The 18005-nt window shown below is 35.5% G+C and overlaps 1 protein-coding gene and 1 pseudogene across 5 annotated transcripts; both read right to left on the bottom strand.

The window, feature by feature from the left end:
• Nucleotides 1-401: 401 nt before the first annotated feature.
• Nucleotides 402-6947, bottom strand: LOC122313378 (annotated as a pseudogene).
• Nucleotides 6948-7100: 153 nt separating this feature from the next.
• LOC122313377 (retinoblastoma-related protein-like) lies at nucleotides 7101-16404 on the bottom strand. Of its 5 annotated transcripts, none has more exons than XM_043128323.1 (19): nucleotides 16163-16404; nucleotides 15873-16016; nucleotides 15595-15699; nucleotides 15369-15511; nucleotides 15189-15285; nucleotides 15036-15082; nucleotides 13857-14055; nucleotides 12356-12422; nucleotides 11966-12145; nucleotides 11668-11861; nucleotides 10669-11548; nucleotides 10187-10343; nucleotides 9992-10064; nucleotides 9310-9486; nucleotides 9106-9225; nucleotides 8891-9023; nucleotides 8661-8773; nucleotides 7587-7702; nucleotides 7101-7486 (listed from the first exon to the last, which is right to left on the bottom strand). In XM_043128323.1, exons 2-19 carry the CDS (start codon nucleotides 15993-15995, stop codon nucleotides 7336-7338), a joined length of 3075 nt encoding a protein of 1024 aa, XP_042984257.1. In that variant the 5' UTR covers nucleotides 15996-16016; nucleotides 16163-16404; the 3' UTR covers nucleotides 7101-7335. The 5 variants fall into 5 exon arrangements, with proteins under 5 accessions (XP_042984257.1, XP_042984258.1, XP_042984255.1 ...); XM_043128324.1 differs by having other exon boundaries at nucleotides 8891-9035; nucleotides 11668-11708; XM_043128321.1 differs by having other exon boundaries at nucleotides 8891-9035; nucleotides 15873-16087; nucleotides 16163-16403.
• Nucleotides 16405-18005: the final 1601 nt, after the last annotated feature.

Here is an 18005-nt window from a genome sequence, read left to right as displayed (position 1 = left end):
TGGCAACGTCTGGTATAGATTTATGAGTTTCCTTTTTGTGTGTGTTTGTGTGTAAAATTAAGATGGTTGCCTATGCCGTTGTCCTTTTTGTGTGTTTGTTTGTGTAGTATTATATGCCCAAAACCCTCTTGTATACAACACTCTGAATATACTAAAGATCCAAAAAAATTACAAGACTATATAATATGTTCAAGATAATTCTTCTCTATGGCACATATATACAAACTGTATAACATATATTGATATTGAAAGATAAATGCTGAAAGAACCAACGAACCAACAGATTCAGACTAAAACCCTAATACCAAACCAAAACAGTATAATAACAAGAAATAGGATAACAACAAGATTAATAAGCAAGAAATAACAGAAATAATGCAAAGATAGAACAACACAACCGATTTACGTGGTTCAACCCTAATGGTCTACGTTCACGGCAGGAATGGGTCTCAGAGCTTTATTGATATCATTGTCCTTCACAGAGAAGCCTCAGAAACACTCTCAGATTACAGAGCACTCATCTCACTCAAGAAAATCACAGATTTTCTCCCTCAAAGTGAAACCCTAGTTTCTCCCTCTCTATTCTCTCTCTCGAAACTCCTCTCTCAATCAGCAGAAACAGAATACAAAATGAAATTAGGTTAAACAGACGGCTAGAGTGATACATATATAGGACATGACAGGTGGCTCCACGTGTACTGATCCTACGGCTTAGGCTTGGCCTCAGTTTGATGTAGCTTACGAGTCACGTGCTGGTCATGTGATCCATATCTCCGATCATTAAAGCTTCATTAATCCAGAACCTTCATTTCATTCATCCAATCATAACACATAGAAAAGAGAGGTCAGATTAAATATAACAATTTATAAATGTTAATTGCCATACCATTTACAGTTTGGATATATATATACACATATATTTGTTTTACTGTTGATTTGATTTCTATTATATTTCTCTTTTTATTTTTTATGTTTAAAATATATGAAAAATAGTTTTAGTGGTAGTATTAGTGGCTCGACTCATATCATTGGACATAGAGGAAAACACTAGTACTTTAGTGCCATCATTTATGAATACTGCAAATCCCACACCCCCCAAAGGCAAAAAGAGCCAAGAAGGCTACCAACCAATATTATGGGTTCATTTTACAAAAGTTAAATATGTTGATCCCATTGACCCAAAAGCTTGATGCAATTATTACTCAAGACTATATGGATGTCATTATAAAAATGGCACTTCATTAATGTGAAAACACCTAAGATTTTCTTGTCAAGCCTCTACCAAAAAAAAAAAAAAATCTTGGAAATGATAAATCACTATCACAACCAAGAGTTATGATGGATGGTAAATGATCTAATCCTCAAGGGTTAGAAAATATGATCTTGAAAAAATAAGGATGATGATTGCCAACTATTTTTTCTAGTGTGAATTGACATTCAAGATGGTAGAGCATCCGAACCACCTTGCAAAAAAAGTGTATGAGTTTCTACAATGAGGAGAAACAAAAATTGAATGCTTTGTTAAGTGGTTAAAAAGTTTATTTGACCACCCGATATATGGACATTAGTGCAAAATAAGAATAGAATTATATATGTGTTATGTGACATTATATTGATCGAAGTTGGGTCTTGAACAAGAAAATCATAATTTTTTGCCATATTCCTAATCATAAAGGTGAGACTATTGCTTGAATGTTGAGTCTAGCATGTTGGATTGAAAGATTGACTACCTTTTTACAATCATTATAGATAATGCCTCCTCTAATCACGTGACTATTGATCATGTGAGGAGGAGTATAAGAGATAAGAACTTCACAATTCTGGGGACAAGTTTATATATATGCGATGTGCTCCACATACTTTAAACCTTATTGTATGTGATGATTTAAAAAATATGCATGATGCAGTAAATGATGGTTTAAAAAATATGCATAATGCAATAAATAATATTATAGAGGTAATAGGATTTGTGAGGCCTTCATGGGCGAGGCTTGATATATTTAAAACATGTGCAAACGAGCTGAACACTGAGTGTGAAAAAATTGTGTCTAGATTTTCCTACTACATGGAACTCAACAAACTTAATGCTAAGTGTTGTTGAAAAATACGAAAAAGTTCTTGTACCAATGGGAGTGATGGATTCATAACTTTTGGTGCTTGTAAATAAGGATTGGCAAAGGACTCGGATTTTTATTAAGTTTCTAAAAGGTTTTTACGATGCCACATTGAAAAATCTCTAGCTCATTGTACATTACCTTAAATATACTATTTCAACAACTTTGTACAATTGAGCACACTAAAAAAAAATGTGTCAGAGTGAGGACAATGTGTTGATAAACATGCCGTCTAATATGAAGATTAAGTTTGATAAATATTGGGAGAACATAGAATGAACATGACTGTTTATGTAACTTTTGTCCTTGACTCTCGATATAAGATTACGTCCTTGGCATATTGGTTAAAAATGTACAAAGGGGATGAATGCAGAGATAGCGTTAAAGCCAAATTAAATTAGTCATGAATCATTTAGCGATACCACAAATTTCATTAGCTAGTTAGTGGAAGATCAAATGTGAAGATTCTGATATAGCTCTAAAGCAATATTGAATAAGTGCTTCCGCTGACTCTCTTTTGTATTTAAGTATTTAATAAAGATTGAATTTATTTATGGAATCTTTCATATCTAACACTTTGTTAGTAAGAAAAGCTTTTAAGTCAAGTTTAATAGCACATCGGTTCTTCAAAAATTCTAAAAATGACTTTATTGGAAAACGGTGTATTACAAGAAGTAGAGGCCTCAAGTTTATGCATTTTTGTCCACATTTTTCTAGGGAATAATACGTTTCAAATTTGGTGGCTGCAAGGTAACGAGAAATCCTTTTGAATGGGATGTGTTATGCATCCGGATGGAACGATAGAGATTTTGAATGTAAGGAATAGACTAATTGCAAACTGATTGGCATTGATGGACATTGATGGTAAAGAAAATTACAAAATAAACGGTTCAAGGCCCCCCTAACCTCCAGATTCACAATCTTCTTGCAAAATTTCTAATAAACCTTCCCCCCCTCCTCTTTGTGTTTCCCTTATATTGCACAAGGCTAACAAACTATAGCAATAAATAATTGATGACATGTGGAAATGGAAAATAACATAAATTACAATTAAAGAAAAGTCTAAGCTATACAATCTTCTAGATTAACCAAATGAAACTGTGTGTTCCTTAGGTTGAGCCCCAGAGCTGCTTAAACTTATAATTTCCCTTCCTAAACGTGGCATTCCAACAAGCACTATGCATCGTTCATTACTTCCTCCATAACGCCATCGCTCAGTTCTTACTTAGACTTTACTGATATTTCATCCCTTCACTTCTCCACATGCAGATTTCCCCACTTCAGTTAGGGTTCTTGAAAATATCTGCCCTTTAGAGCTCCTTGCTCACAAGGTGAGGGTATGCTTCTTTGAGTTCCTCATACACAAGGCACGGAACATCCAAGCAATAGAGACTGCCCGCACGCAATGCTTGAACGTAAAGCAACCAAGCAAGTTTGCAAGCCCCTATACAACCTATGCCGAAAAAACCAACTAAAAGTTCAACGAACCAGAATGACATAAGTTTGTACAGAATAACCACAGATATATTCATCAACCGCTTGATGTCAAGACCACCATCAATAAGCTTCTTTTCCCTCACCTTCTCAAGAACATCATTGAACATCCAAAGCTCTGAACTAGGAGCTAGAGATGCATCCACAAAAAAGTATCCTTCCTGCAGTTTTTGAACGACAAAGTCTTTTGGCCAACTACCTCTCCAAACCGTAGGCAATGTTTTTGGAGAATAGGTGTCATCATCCTCAACTATAATAAGAATTTCATCACCTTCTTTTAGAACATAGGAGAATCATCAAGATTCAAAATAATTTTACCACTACATGACATAACCGATTCCACAAGGAATGGCAGTGGGAAAACTGATTAAGATATCCTCAAATTGTATGCCATCCAACTAAGGCCATCTTTTGATACAGAAATCACAATTCTCAAACCCAAGTATATCTTCCCAAATCTGTGCTAGACTTGACTGCTAAGCACATTGAATCATCAAGTGACCTATTACATCACAAGCCACAACAGTTTCTACAAGATCTCCACCAACAAGTTTAACAAGGACCTCGTTGTCAAATCACTAAGTTCACAACTATATGTCCTCTAAGCCCTTCTTTAACTCCAATTAGACTTAGAATTATTTTTAAGTGCACAAGCATCACTCTAATCAGCATCTCCATCTTCAGCAAGGACAATGATTACACAGGCCTTGAGACAAATACCTTTTTTAGGTCAACTAGAATCAGAGAACTCCCACTTCTACATATAACCAATGTTCCTTCAAAATTGAATTCCATTTTACCAATGTCAAGTTCCATTTCATCTGTCTCGCTCAACTATCACCACAACAATTCCTCCACCCAAACTCTCATTGGCTATAGCAAGTTGATTAAGTAGTGATCCCAATTTATCACTCCACCCAAGAATCAAATTGTGGTTTTGTTCTACCACCCCACTTCTTCCTTTCCTCGGCGAGTCAATCTTCTTAGAAATTGAATCAGAAATAAGTCCAAGCATCATTGCAAAAATCAGCATCCCTCCAAAGCTAATGGAAACTAAAACTAGCCTCCAACCAATACCTTTCGAGTCAGTGTGGTTTCCTGAATCAACTACATATGTCCATGATAACCAAAGGCATTCTGCTAAGCTACCATCGGTCACTCCAAAAAGTGACAATCCCCCGAGGCATCTAAGTAATAGAGTTGCAACTAGCAATTCTAATGGCTTAGCATATGGATGGATTGATAAAAATGCATCCACTTGATATGCTAGTTGTTTGCTAAGAGAAACTTCTTCCAAAACATTGTCCAGCAATCTTGATTTAGAGACCGAGTCAATGTACTTGAAAATAAAAAGAGGGGTGGATGAAATTATGACAGAGAGCATGAGTGATAAGATTTTCAAGTTTTTGCTTAGATGATGATCACTCTCCTATTTTTGGTAGCATCAAAAGAGATATTGCATTTGGAGATTTGGTCCTGGCACTCATTGGCTTGGTTTTGTAATGAGAAGTTTCTATGCAAAAGTGAGGAGAATACCATAATCAAAATTTACAAAATGAAACCATATTCTATAAATAGGAACAAGATTGCTCCTTCAGCAATGGCATCTTGGATATCGTCACACTTGAGGAAGTGGAGGAATAAAGTGGTCAAGGTGGTAGATTTAGGCATACGAGTGGAGGTCTCGATACGTATATAATTGAGGGTTTATCTAACAAGAGCTCACTCATGGCCAAACAAACCCAACATTTCCAAAACAAACACACAAATAGAGATTGAGTGAAGCTTTTCGACCATGGAGGATGTCATACGAGACGTGGCCATTTGTTTGGAATTCTTCCCATGGAGGATATTTTTTCCAATTGAAGGTTGCTTCTCCTCTCTTGTAAACGACCACAACCATGGGCTTGAATAGCCATTTGATTTTCTTCTGCAAAGGAATTTCAACCACAACTGCAACTTTGGCATTCACGACCTCCACGATGGTAGCCTTGAAGTCGTCTGCCTTGGCTGGGGTTGCAGAGTCATCGGTGAGGTTAGATAAGGAGGAGCTACCGAGCTTGCACTAAGTAGAGAGAATGAGAGGGATCTTTGGATTAGCCTTGCGATTGGGGTGGAACAAAGGTTGGGTATGAGGGATTCTAAGGTTAGATGAGAGGAGGGAAATTCGATGGTCATAGAAAATTTCCCTTATGAGGCCCACGAAATATACTTCTGTGGACATTGCCACATTTTCTTCAACCTTCGTTGCATATTCTTCATCCTCCTGGATCACATGATTTTGGACCTCCTAGACTTGCAACTGAACAAGAGATCATGTAAAAGCATTCGAAAATTCCTTCAATTGTTGCCACAAAATCTTGTAATTTTTGTGTTTGTTCTACAAAATCCCTGAGCTGCAAGATTATTGCAAGAATTTCTTCCATAGATTTATTCATCAACAAATTTTCTTACTGTTGTTTGAATCTTATCCCATTTGCCATGAAGGATCGTTAGTCTCTGATGCCAATTGTTATGGATCCAAATGGAACAATAGAAATTTTGAATGTAAGGAATAGACGAATTATAAACTGATTGGTACTTATGGAAATTGGTAGTAAAGAAAATTACAAAAGGAATGGTTCAAGGCCACCCTAACCTATCTTCTCGTAGGATTTTCAATAAACCTTTCCCTCCTCTTTGTGTTTCCCTTATACCGCACAAGGCTAACAAACTAAAGCAAGAAATAATTGACAACACGTGAAAATGGAAAATAACAAAAATTACAATAAAAGAAAAGTCTAAGCTATACAATCCTCTAGAATGACCAAATGAAACGGTCTATTCCTTCCATTGAGATGCAGAGTTGCTTTCACTTATAATTTCCCTCCCTAAACGTGACGTTCCAACAAGCACTACGCAGCGTTTCATTACTTCCTCCAAAATGGTGTCACTCAATTCTTACTTAGACTTCACTGTTATTTCATCCCTTCACTTCTCCACATGTAGGTTTCCCCACTTCGGTTAGGGTTCTTGACAAGATGCCTACTTGTAGGCCAAAGAAGCACAGCATCTTCTATCGGTGCTGATTTGCAGATCCCAATGTGGATGTCCCAAAAAGGGTAAGGGGAAGGAGGGTGGAGTTGAAAGACCACATCTTTATTATGCAAGTGAACTTATTCATCCCACACCCAATCCATAGTAATCACATCCCATCCAACATCCAATGGAAAACCCTAATAAAATGAATTTGTTCAGAGGCTGAGGCTGAGGCTTCGGCTTCAGATGGGAAGGGGCAGCTAAGAACAAGATCAAATTAAATGCATCTGAGAGATGTCAAGCTGCTTTTATGTGGATACACATGGGTATACCTCCAAGACAGCTGAGGATTTAGTAAGTAGAAATCATAATTGAAGAATTCGTTAGTTAGTAACAACTGGGTGCAGTAGAGGAGAGAGTGAATGCCATATCGAACTAGGCACGAGTAGGAGAAGATCAATAATCACTCGAAACTTGAAAAAAAAAAAAAATAAGTGTAATTTTATTAAATTAGTCGGTCAGAGTGAACTACATTTTCGGAAAGCTCCATACCTACCTTAAACAAGCATATGGGGATTGTGGCGGCCATCCTAAAATAACTAAACCGCTCATACCATACCCCATCTCACAGGTTTAAAACATGTATAGATTAAACAGGGGAAGAATGAGACACTTAGAATTTACATATGCGGTCACACTGTCCATCAAATTAGGAGTCAGGTTGCTCAGATTTCAGTGGTGCACCTGATGAGGATGCACAACTCCCATTCTGAAGATAAAGACTGTTGGTCACCATAGAATCACTAACCAAGCCGACATCAACATCATCGAAATTTAAGGTACCTCTGAGTTTTCGGGGCCTGAAGTAAAAAGCAACACCTATGAGGATATAGTTGATATGGTACAAAAAGGTAAAAAAGGCTCAAACCTCAGTAGTTGAAAGCATGTAGAAATGCATACCCATTCAAGCGGTTATTGATAGCACTCAAGTCTTTCGAAGGGCTTTGATATGCATGAGTACTCACTCCAACGCAAGCATAGTAACCTTTCGAGTTATGTGAGATTAGAGCATCCTTCTGTAGATGTTCAGATTTTAATTTCAAACAAAGGAATCAATAAGTCAGTCCTAGGATGCAATTAAAGATCAGAGCACTCCAGTTCAACTTATTTCTATGTCAATTTCATCCGTCAGATCAGTCACTACATTATCATAATCACGATCCTTTGTTATAAGTATCACATCCGAATCAACAAAAGGAAGTTGGCTCAGATAAATTAAAGATGCTATCAATGTCAACACCAGGAGTTGCATGCAATATACCATTGCGTCCTTGCAGTAAAATAACTCTCAAATCTTTATCAAGCAGCACAACATCCCATTGCAAGACCAAGCAAGCAACTCAAATTCAAGGTGAAAAAGAAAAAAAAAATGCCACCTTCTCAAAAAAGCCAAAAGGCATAAAGAACAGAGCAGGCATCTGTACAATAGCTAACTAACTGCAAGTTAAATTTGTTTGCATAATTTCAAGAACCAACTTTGACAAATGCCTCAAGTGACATATGATGGTTCATCTCCGGGTATGTACATGGAAAACAGATAAGAAAACTGGTATGAGCTCTCAGAGCAAAATTGAATCATCAAAGTCACCTTTACGGAGGTGGGAATTCAAGGTTCCAACAAATCAAGAATGGGACTTGCATCATATACTTTCATCCTACTTCCACTCAGTCTTATGACGTGACATTATCCATCAACCCTTGTTTTTTTTTTCTTTTAAAATAAGAGCTAGCTAAATCAAGGGTTGATAGACAGTGGCACATCAATGCAAAATGATGGGAGTGGGGAGTGTAGTATATAACATAACTCAAATGTAAACATGCACCAAATATCTCAAATAACTTTATATAGCACATGAAGATGTGGAGTCTTTTGTCCTCTGATCAAGTACGATTGTAAGTATGTGAGGTCGACTGATTTGAAAAAGAAGAGAAAGGAGCAAAGCAAATATGAACGCTAAAGAAACATACAAGTACCTTTGATGATCGCAATGGAGAGACGTATACATTATGTGCTGCTGATACTTTCTTTGGGGACATATCAGGGAGACTTGGAAAAGGAGATATTTTAGGAGATGCAGGACATTGAGCTTATCAGCCAGGAAATACAAAAGCATATCAGGCAATTGTTAGCAGGATGCCAATTACAATTGACACCAAATAGAATGAGCATGACAATTATATATAAATTTGTAACAAAAGCATACCATCAGTATTATTGTTGACTTCAGGATCTCGGTTAGTTTTTGTAGTTGTTCCAGCAGGGCCAAGCTCAACCAACAGAGGCTTTACAGCCGGAATAAATATTTCATTGTAAAATGTAATGATATCAACATGTTCCTGTGACGTTCTCTGTTTCCAAACCATTTAGAGGGTTAAAACTCATGCATAAAACTGACAGTTAGAGATTATGTCGACATACCCCATTGTGCCGGGCAGATGACCAATCCACAAACACACTGCGGAAAACTTGTGGTTTACACTGTGGTTGTTTCCTGTAGTTGTGAATAATTTCCTTAAAGGTCAGGGTAAGTTGAGATATCTGCAGTTCGAAACATGGCAAGACTCAGAAAAAAGGAATAAGATTAAACGGGAGACCAAAAACACTCAATTAATTATAGCAAACCTTTGCAACTCCATAAAAACAACAAAGTACGATTTGGTCAATGTGGCGGTTAAAAAATAGTGGCGTCCGCTGACTTAATATTTGTTGAAAAAGACAGTACACATTCTCCCTGATCTGTTGAGATAGTTGCAGCCTTTCAACCATACCATTGATTCTGACCGCTGCCAACTTGGTTATCTGGAAAGCACAAGTACACAAATGTAATTGTTAGTGCAAATTAAAAGGCAAAGTGAAACAAAGGAATTGAATCCTAACTAAATCTGGAAGGTAAGGTGAGACAATAAAGAGACTACAAATACAAACCATGACATGAGCATATGTTTACCATTTACTTTGTTAGTTACTTATAAAAATAGGACTTTCAAACACAGATACAGCACCATAAACATGGGGAAAAAAAAAAAGCATTATAGAACACATCTTGCATTGAGACTGGTCTCCAATATCCACATCGAACCAAACAATATTTTTTTGACAAGTCATCAAACCAAACCAATGGCCACAACAGTTTGATCTACAAGTCATCTACAGGAAGATTTACCATCATAACACATAGAAAAGCTTCAAATTGAATAGCTCTGAAAAACCAAAACCATGGATATGTACATTCATTATATACATACAACAGGCAGGTTCTCTTTTACTCTTTGAGTAGAAGTGATTTCTTATAAGTGTGCCATACCTTGCCAAAGAATATATTGATTCCAGTTTCTGCACACGTCTCCCCTCCACCACCTGGATTTGGCCGTGTTGGACTGCACACGTGGATATCCCAATTAGAACCCCATGTTAAAGAATGGCTATAGCAATAAAATGACGCAAACAATTAGATTCATCACTCCCTGCCTTCCGAGACAACATCTACATCAAATAGTACCTAGCAAATGCAGACTGCAAAGCGGGTGGTGGTAGCTTTGATTTAAGGTTACTCAGGAGGCGATCCTTGACTGGGGATGTAAAGGACTTCCTCTCTACTAATACACTTCGATAATCCATGCACAGTCTCTTTGGAGATCTGATATCCCCATGCTGACCTGAATAACAGTATCAGAGTAGATATATCACTTGAAATCGAAATCACAGTTCATTTTAACAAAATAAAGCTATTCCAACCAGTTCTGTACATGTCCCTATGTGTCTTAGCTTTGTAGTAATTATATATACTTATGGACAGCAACCAGGAGCTTAAAACCTACATCTGCAACAACTACTTTGTTCCCTCCATAATGAGCTACCACGGATTTTTAACAATCGATTCAGTACATTTTTTCTGTGTCTGAGAACTTATGCATATAATGAAATATGTAATTTTGAGTGGCCAATGAGAAAAATTTTAGACACGAGTCAATAAACCATTACCTGGTGAAGTCTCATGTTTCTGCAAAGATGGCATGGGTGGAACCCCTCCACAAGAAAAATTATGATGCATGGAAATTGCATCTAAAGATGGCATTGGTTCTGCCAATAACCCAAGTCGATTTATTTCTGCAGAGAGACTAGGTCTTGCCACTATCAAAGAATTATACATTGAGGAACCCTTTTCCCATACCATGCTCTCCAAAAGTCGTTCTTCCAATGAATTCAGATGTCGCCTCAGTTCTCTCGGGAGGGATTCCTCATGTCTAATAAAACTCTCTATGACCTTGCTAAGATCAAAAGCTGTAATGCCAGTCCTCTCCAACACGGCAGGAAACAACATTGTGACAGTTTTATGTGTTGCCAGAACTAGTTCAGCAGAACAGGCAAGCATACATCTATGGAACCTCTCATTGGTTAACAAAGAGGTCAAATTGGTTGCATGCAATATTTGGGCCTCTGCTCTACACATTGCTTCCAATACTCTATAATATAACTTCTGTGCTTCAAGTTTCCGTTGTTCTGCCCAGATGTTGTCCATGAGGTTTGTGCTTTGCAGATTTCCAGTCGCACAACGCTCCCCGAGACCACCATTTGGAAATATAGCCTGCAATATTATATGTGCCCTGAGTACTACGTCATCAGTTACATCCCGATCACATGATGACAGGAAATGGCGTAGCTCTGCAGATGGTTTTGATGGAAGTGGAGAGATGACAGTCCGAAGCCACTTTGCAGTTGTCATTGCTGTGCTTACCGGTGTAGCAGCCACCTTGGAATTAGAACCACCATGAACACCATTTGCATGAGGTCCAGGAGAGCACTGGGGAGAGAGCGGACTTGTAATTGTCTTAGCTGGAGAGGCTATCGCATCAAATTTTCTCTGTTAAAAAAGAAAAATATCACAATGAACTATTCTTCTTCTACACAAGAAATAATGACAAGTATTTGCAGAACTACATTGACTTCAAAAACAATGTAGCTTGTTCACTGAAAACATACCTTCACACCACTTATGTTCACAGCACCTCCAGACAAGCTCCCTGAAACAAGTATACTGTCCTCATCATTAATGAACACCCTCTCATCCAGTTCCCCCCTTCTACGAATTGCATCATCATAATCCTTTTCCAAAACACCTAAACTCGATGTCAAGGACGAGTCCTCCAGTAGGTCCTCAAAATATGTTAAACCATCTACATGAGTATTGAAATTTCAGGAACACCAATAAATGAAGCTAACACCATATATTATAATCAGTACCCATATAATATATATCTGTAAGGAAATTTTCAATCACCTGTATCAATGTTCTCCATGTTCTCACTATTACACTCAGATGCTGGAAATGGTGTTTTCTTCAAAATATCTGCTATTATATTATTGGCCTTTTCCATTGTTTTCCTCAACTCATCTTCTGAGGTGTAAAAAATGTTGCAAAGTGATGAAATGATGTCCACACCTTTCCCGTCTTTCTTAACTGAACCAGAAATTAGTAGAATCAACACCAATTAAGAATGCCAAATTCTATTGCCTTTCCAAAAATTTAAGAAGAAAAGATGGGATCATATAACCATGAATAATGTGAGAAAAGAAAAGGGGCGGGGGTGGGGGGGGTGGGGGGGCCTCACGTCCCCAGAAAAGAAGAAACTATCATACAAAGTCTACCAAAAGAGACAGAAAGAATTACCGAAGCGTTGAGAATCATTGATATTGAAGTTTCTGAAGCGAACAGGAACATGAATAATTAAAATAGCCTGTCACAGATTTCAATAATCAGTATGATAATATTGCAACTGAAATTTTTTTTGGCAGTCAGCAAGATTTCGATAAATTCTTCTCTTTACTACAACAAATCTTCTAGATGAACAAGGGAAACAATTTGGCTGAAAGAATATTATCAAAGCGTTCAAGGCAAAATCATCTCTGGGTTTGCAAGCATTTGCAAAAAACTCCATGGGTTTCCAATTTTAGCGTTTTAATCCTTGGGTTTGAGACTTTTTGCAATTAACTTTCTCCATCCAACTCCCTCGTTAGATTGAATAAAGACGAAGTTGACACATGGCAACCAATCAAAACCCGACAAGTGGCACAAAATGCCAAGTCAGCTACCTTATTAAAAATATGAATACATTTTAAAAATCTACAAAAAAATTAAAGCCAAAAAAATTAAAAAATGCTATGAAAAAATCTCAAAAACATATATAAATATTGATAAAACAAAAAAATATTAACCAACTCTGGGTGGTCTGAGCGACCATAAAGGATTAAAGGTGGCTCAATTAGATTATCCACTGAGATGGCTCTGATTGGGCCACCTCTTGGGTGGGTCAAACCAACAAACCTTCCCACAGCCACTTCCACCAGCGGGGTTAGGGTCTTGTTTTTTAAATTCACTCCTTTTTTTTCTTTTTATTAATTAAGTTTTTTATACTATTTTGGTTTTGATTATTATTTTTTGTTTTTTGTTACTTATAAATTTTTTTCTTAATTTTTTAAAATTATTTTGGCTTTTTAAATAATTTCTGGATTTCTGAAATTGTATGTTAAATTGTTTATTATTTTTAGTAAGATGGCTGACATGGCTTTTTGTGCCACGTCTAGGATTTTGATTGGCTAATACATGCCATCAATACCATGTGGAAACTGCGTCTAGTGGTTATAAATGAGAGTTGGATGGAAGAATTTTGTTGCAAAAAGTTTAAAACCCAAGGATTAAAATGCTAAAATTGGAAACTCAGGAGTTTTTTGCCAACGGGTGAAACTTGAGGACTGATTTGGCCTTTATGGTTTTTTATTAATGTGGCTAATGTGGTGTCGTGTTGATTCTGATTGGTTGACACAAAGCATTAATGCCACATGGTAAACTTGCCGTTAGTAAATCTAACGAGAGTTACACGGAGAGAGTTAATTGCAAAAACTTCAAATCCAATAATTAAATTGGTAAAATTGTAAACCTAGGTAACTTTTAGCAAACCCGTGAAAATCCAGAGACTGATTTTGCTTTGGCCCTATTTAAAATGTTTAACTTCTCTGTTTTTCAGACAATTCTAGAAATTCTAACTTAATGCAACAACCATTTTTACACATTCAAGAAGAAAATTTGAAAAGCACATGTTATGCCCGTAACCAGACCACCATTCTGGGATTTATTAATCAATGAAATTATGTAATGCAGGAATGTAACTCACCAAAACAGAAACCAAACCATTTGTGCAAGTCACCAAGTCCTTACAACGGCTGAACACATGTACACGAAGTGCCAAAAACAGCAACCATCCAAAACGATGGTAGTCCGAGACATAACCAGACGAACTAGCAACAGATGACTGCTTATCAACATTTGCATCACATGTCAAGAAGAAATCCCGGTAGGCGCGTCCGTAGTGCCTTGTATCATTAATACATGAGAAAATGATGTCATTTACATATAAACTAGAAAATTGGTCAAGAGAGGAAATACTAAAAATGTAGTCACCTATTGCCTTAGAAGAAAGTTTAATCATATAAACATTGAATACTTTGATGTGACACCAGAATCATACAATAAATAATATTAACTATAATATGTGTTCTATTAAATCCAATAGATAACCATTGAACAATATCTATGACATTGAATAAGCTAAGAGTTTTTTCACTTTACTTCTTTTCAGTGAACAGCACCTCAATCAATGAATGAAAAAGTAGGGGCTGTCTAGTGAAAATGATATAGAATGGCAGTACAATCTCTTTAACAGAGGAGAATTCTCCAAGTATGCTAGTAAAAAACATGTAAAAGCCTAATTATAAAAAAATAAAAATACAAATGTAAAACACTACTTATCGAAAGGAGAAAAAAACATTCAAAGTCCACCCAGCTCTCACCATTCTATATTCTGTCCAAAATAACAAGAGCAAAGCTTTTCCAGCACCATGCAATTAACTAAATCTTATGAATTCTGCTTAGCTACAAGTAACAAATTATCTGTTCTTAATCACCTCACATTAAACTATTGTGAATCTTAAAAGTCAATGACACACTAACAGAATTTGTCAATGATATATTGACCACAAAATTTCCATAGACGTTATGTATGGGAAAGATGGAAATTCCCATCACTGCCTATATCAACACTTCAGCAAACAATTTTTTATCAGTACCACTTCAGCAAACACACGAGTACCACAAAACACAAATAAAACTAAGGAGACTTGACATCACACTCAACTAACATAACTGCTTCTGGAAGTATCTGTAATTAATTGCATCCTAGTCTCAGGCTTCTTAGATGCGATAAAAGACAGCAAAGTTGAATCAACAAAAGAGAAAGAGGCAATGCATCAGACTAGATACATGGTTTAAAGATACAAAAGAAAGGATAACCCACTTGCTAAGAAGATTCAAGTGCGCAAAATTGGCCTGCAACTCCTTCGCCTGATTGGAAAAAATGAAGGCAGTGCCATAAATTGCATCTCTGTCCAGATCACATAATACGACTACCCTCTTAAAATAAAAGCATATCGCTCCGTCACATCCATACCTCAAGTCTGTTTTCCCAATCTTCACCATATAAATTACTCAAAATGGGACCAGCCTTGACCACAAAATGTGGAAGCTCCCTGAAGAAGTCCACAATTCTACGAAACACAGGATAGAACGACTAGAATCAAAGAAAGTAAATAATCGCCGAAAAGGGAAAACTAAACGACTAAAAACGTACGTCAGCTTTGCAACTCTTAGTATCTGGCATAAGGTAAAGCCATTATCATCACAACCTAGTTGCTCGCTATCTCCATTATTCTCGCTTAGCCTTTTCACAGCATATAAAACAAATGCAAACCAAAACCTTTCTGCTTCATCAGGCTGGCACAAACAAATACAATTCAGTTAGTGCCACATAACAACCTTTTCTCATGAAAAGGAAAAATAAGAACAACAAAATGTACCGTTCCGTTTCCAATAGCAGAACTATTCGCCAATAGAAGGTGCTTGGTTTCTTTAAACAGCTTCATAGCTCTCGTACAAGTGTTCTCATCCAATGATAGTCTCAACTGTCACCAAAACCCATAAATAATTCACAGAAAACCAAAATTTGAAAAACAAAACAGAGATCCAAATCAAAATGCATATTAAAACTTATAACAAAAGTAAACAGCAAAATGAAGTGATAATGTGAAGAAAAAAGGGTACAAGTAATCAAGAAAGAGAAAATACAGAAACAAACCTTGCAGAAGTTTGTGAATCGAGCTTCGGGAGTGTCCATATTGCAGCTACAGGTACGCGAGTTGCTGTATGTTGCATCCAAAGGTTTAGCGTCCTCCGTCTTCTCTAATGCAGCTTGAGTCATCCAAACCCTAGCCGATGCAATCTAAGCGAATGATACTATCTTCAGTTTCCAATTAATGCATACTTTAGATTTCCAAGTTTTCTCAAATCAATCTGAAAAACCACAGTGCGAGCCAAAAAAACTGAAACTTAAGCAAGCCAAATTCACAAAAGGTTCACGATTTTTACCTCCCCACCAAATTTACAGATCGGGTGAAGAAATATGAGAACGAAAGCAGTTTTTGCTAAGATCGAGTTAAAATCGCAGAGGTTTTTGAGCTCTGATGTCTACTTTTCCCCTCTCTCCCTCTCTTTCTGCCTTTCTCAGTTTCTCAATTCTTACTCTTCCACTAGGGTTCCTTTTGGGGAAACCCTCCGTGTGGGCAAAATACCCGCCAAAATTTCCCATCCTAACTGGATTCGCCGACGGAGTCACGAAGAGATTTGATTGGGATTTGGCCATTTGATAGCCTAACATAACGGACCGGATAACGGTGACTGACGGAAAAGACGAAGGACGTGGTTTTCTTGGTAACAACAGCCCACTCGTGTGTGTAAGCAGGGGCCTACCGGGTTGGTGTCTTTATTCGGCTGGCATCTGTCGTTTTGTGTTGGGTTTCGGAAAGCGTGACGATTTGGCGAGTGCCTATGAATTGTATAGAACCTATCGATTCTAATGTTCAAGAGTTGGATCGAGAATAAATTTTTAAATTGAAATAAAAATTAAAAATTAAATAAAATATTATTTTTTAATATTATTATTATTTTAAAATTTTAAAAAGTTAAATTAAAATTTAAAAAACTTAAATTATTCATTATATTTTATATGAAAAATTAAAAAAAATTATAATAATAAAATAAAATGAGAATTTTAAATCTCATCTTATTACTAAACCTATCTTAAAAATGAATATTTAGCTCAATCATTTTAATTGCATTTTAACTTATATCACATAAATTTATATTTATATATTTTATTTAAATTTAATTTTTACATTAAATTATCTATTTAGTCTTTATATAATAATAAAATATTATTAATTTAATAATTTTTTATTTAATTTATTTTTGTCACATTTGACCTTACAAGTCACATTCTAAGGTTAAATAACATATTAATAAATTAGATATACTTGAAATATTAAAGAAGAATTATTTAATATTTTTATAATACTTTCAAGTGAAAAAGATGAAAGTTCTTCTCCAATACAATCACAAATAATTAGAAATGATCTCCAAATATACACTCTGAGTAAGAAGAATTTAAAAGTAATAAAGAATATCTTAAACAAGATTATATGAAATAAGAAAATAATAAAAAAATATTAGTATTTTTCTCAACTTTTACAAAAATAGAGAGAGATTATATTCAACAAAAATATTATGAGTACTTAGAAGGAATACAAATTAATGTACATTTCTTTACATGGTTTGAAATCTATAAATCAAACCAATTATCAACCATAAATAAGATTACTAATCAATGGATTAAGAAAGATAATAATCAAATTGTTTATGAAGAATACTTCATTTTGAAGCTATTAAGTATAATCAAATAAGTACTCAAATACTAGCTTCACCAATTAAAAAAATATATATAATATGGTAACAGAAAGTAAGAATACTGATAATAGAATCTAAAAAATAATTATATCAACCTATATTTAAAACTTTTGAGTAAACAATTAGAAAAAATTGAAACTCAATTATTTCCTAAAACTGAAAAAATATTTTATAATTCTACCAATTAAATGTTAATAATAATTCTATTATAATTAAATTATTATTAAAAAAAGAATTATTAACTATTAATAGTAATTATATTCTAAATGTTAAATGTTAATTATATTATAATTAATTTAATTTTTTTGCTTGAGTGAGAAAGTATTATTTTAATATTTATTAAAATTATTGTAACTTTTCATATTTGGTGAATTACTATATGTAACATATATCTAAATTCTTTTAAAAATGTTCAATCTAATATAGGGTTTTTTGGCGCATATTAATCAAATTTTAGTCATTTTCAAAC

This window comes from Carya illinoinensis, chromosome 6 (assembly GCF_018687715.1).
Source record: "Carya illinoinensis cultivar Pawnee chromosome 6, C.illinoinensisPawnee_v1, whole genome shotgun sequence".
Lineage (NCBI taxonomy): Eukaryota > Viridiplantae > Streptophyta > Magnoliopsida > Fagales > Juglandaceae > Carya > Carya illinoinensis.
This window is presented reverse-complemented; position numbering and strand designations above follow the sequence as displayed.

Coding starts and splice junctions, on each gene's coding strand:
- LOC122313377 (XM_043128321.1), bottom strand. CDS start 15,995: ATGACTCAAGCTGCATTAGAGAAGACGGAGGACGCTAAACCTTTGGAT. Junction 14,056..15,035: donor CACTTGAATCTTCTTAGCAA/GTGGGTTATCCT, acceptor TAATGATACAAG/GCACTACGGACGCGCCTACC. Junction 9,036..9,105: donor CATCTGCCCGGCACAATGGG/GTATGTCGACAT, acceptor GTTTGGAAACAG/AGAACGTCACAGGAACATGT.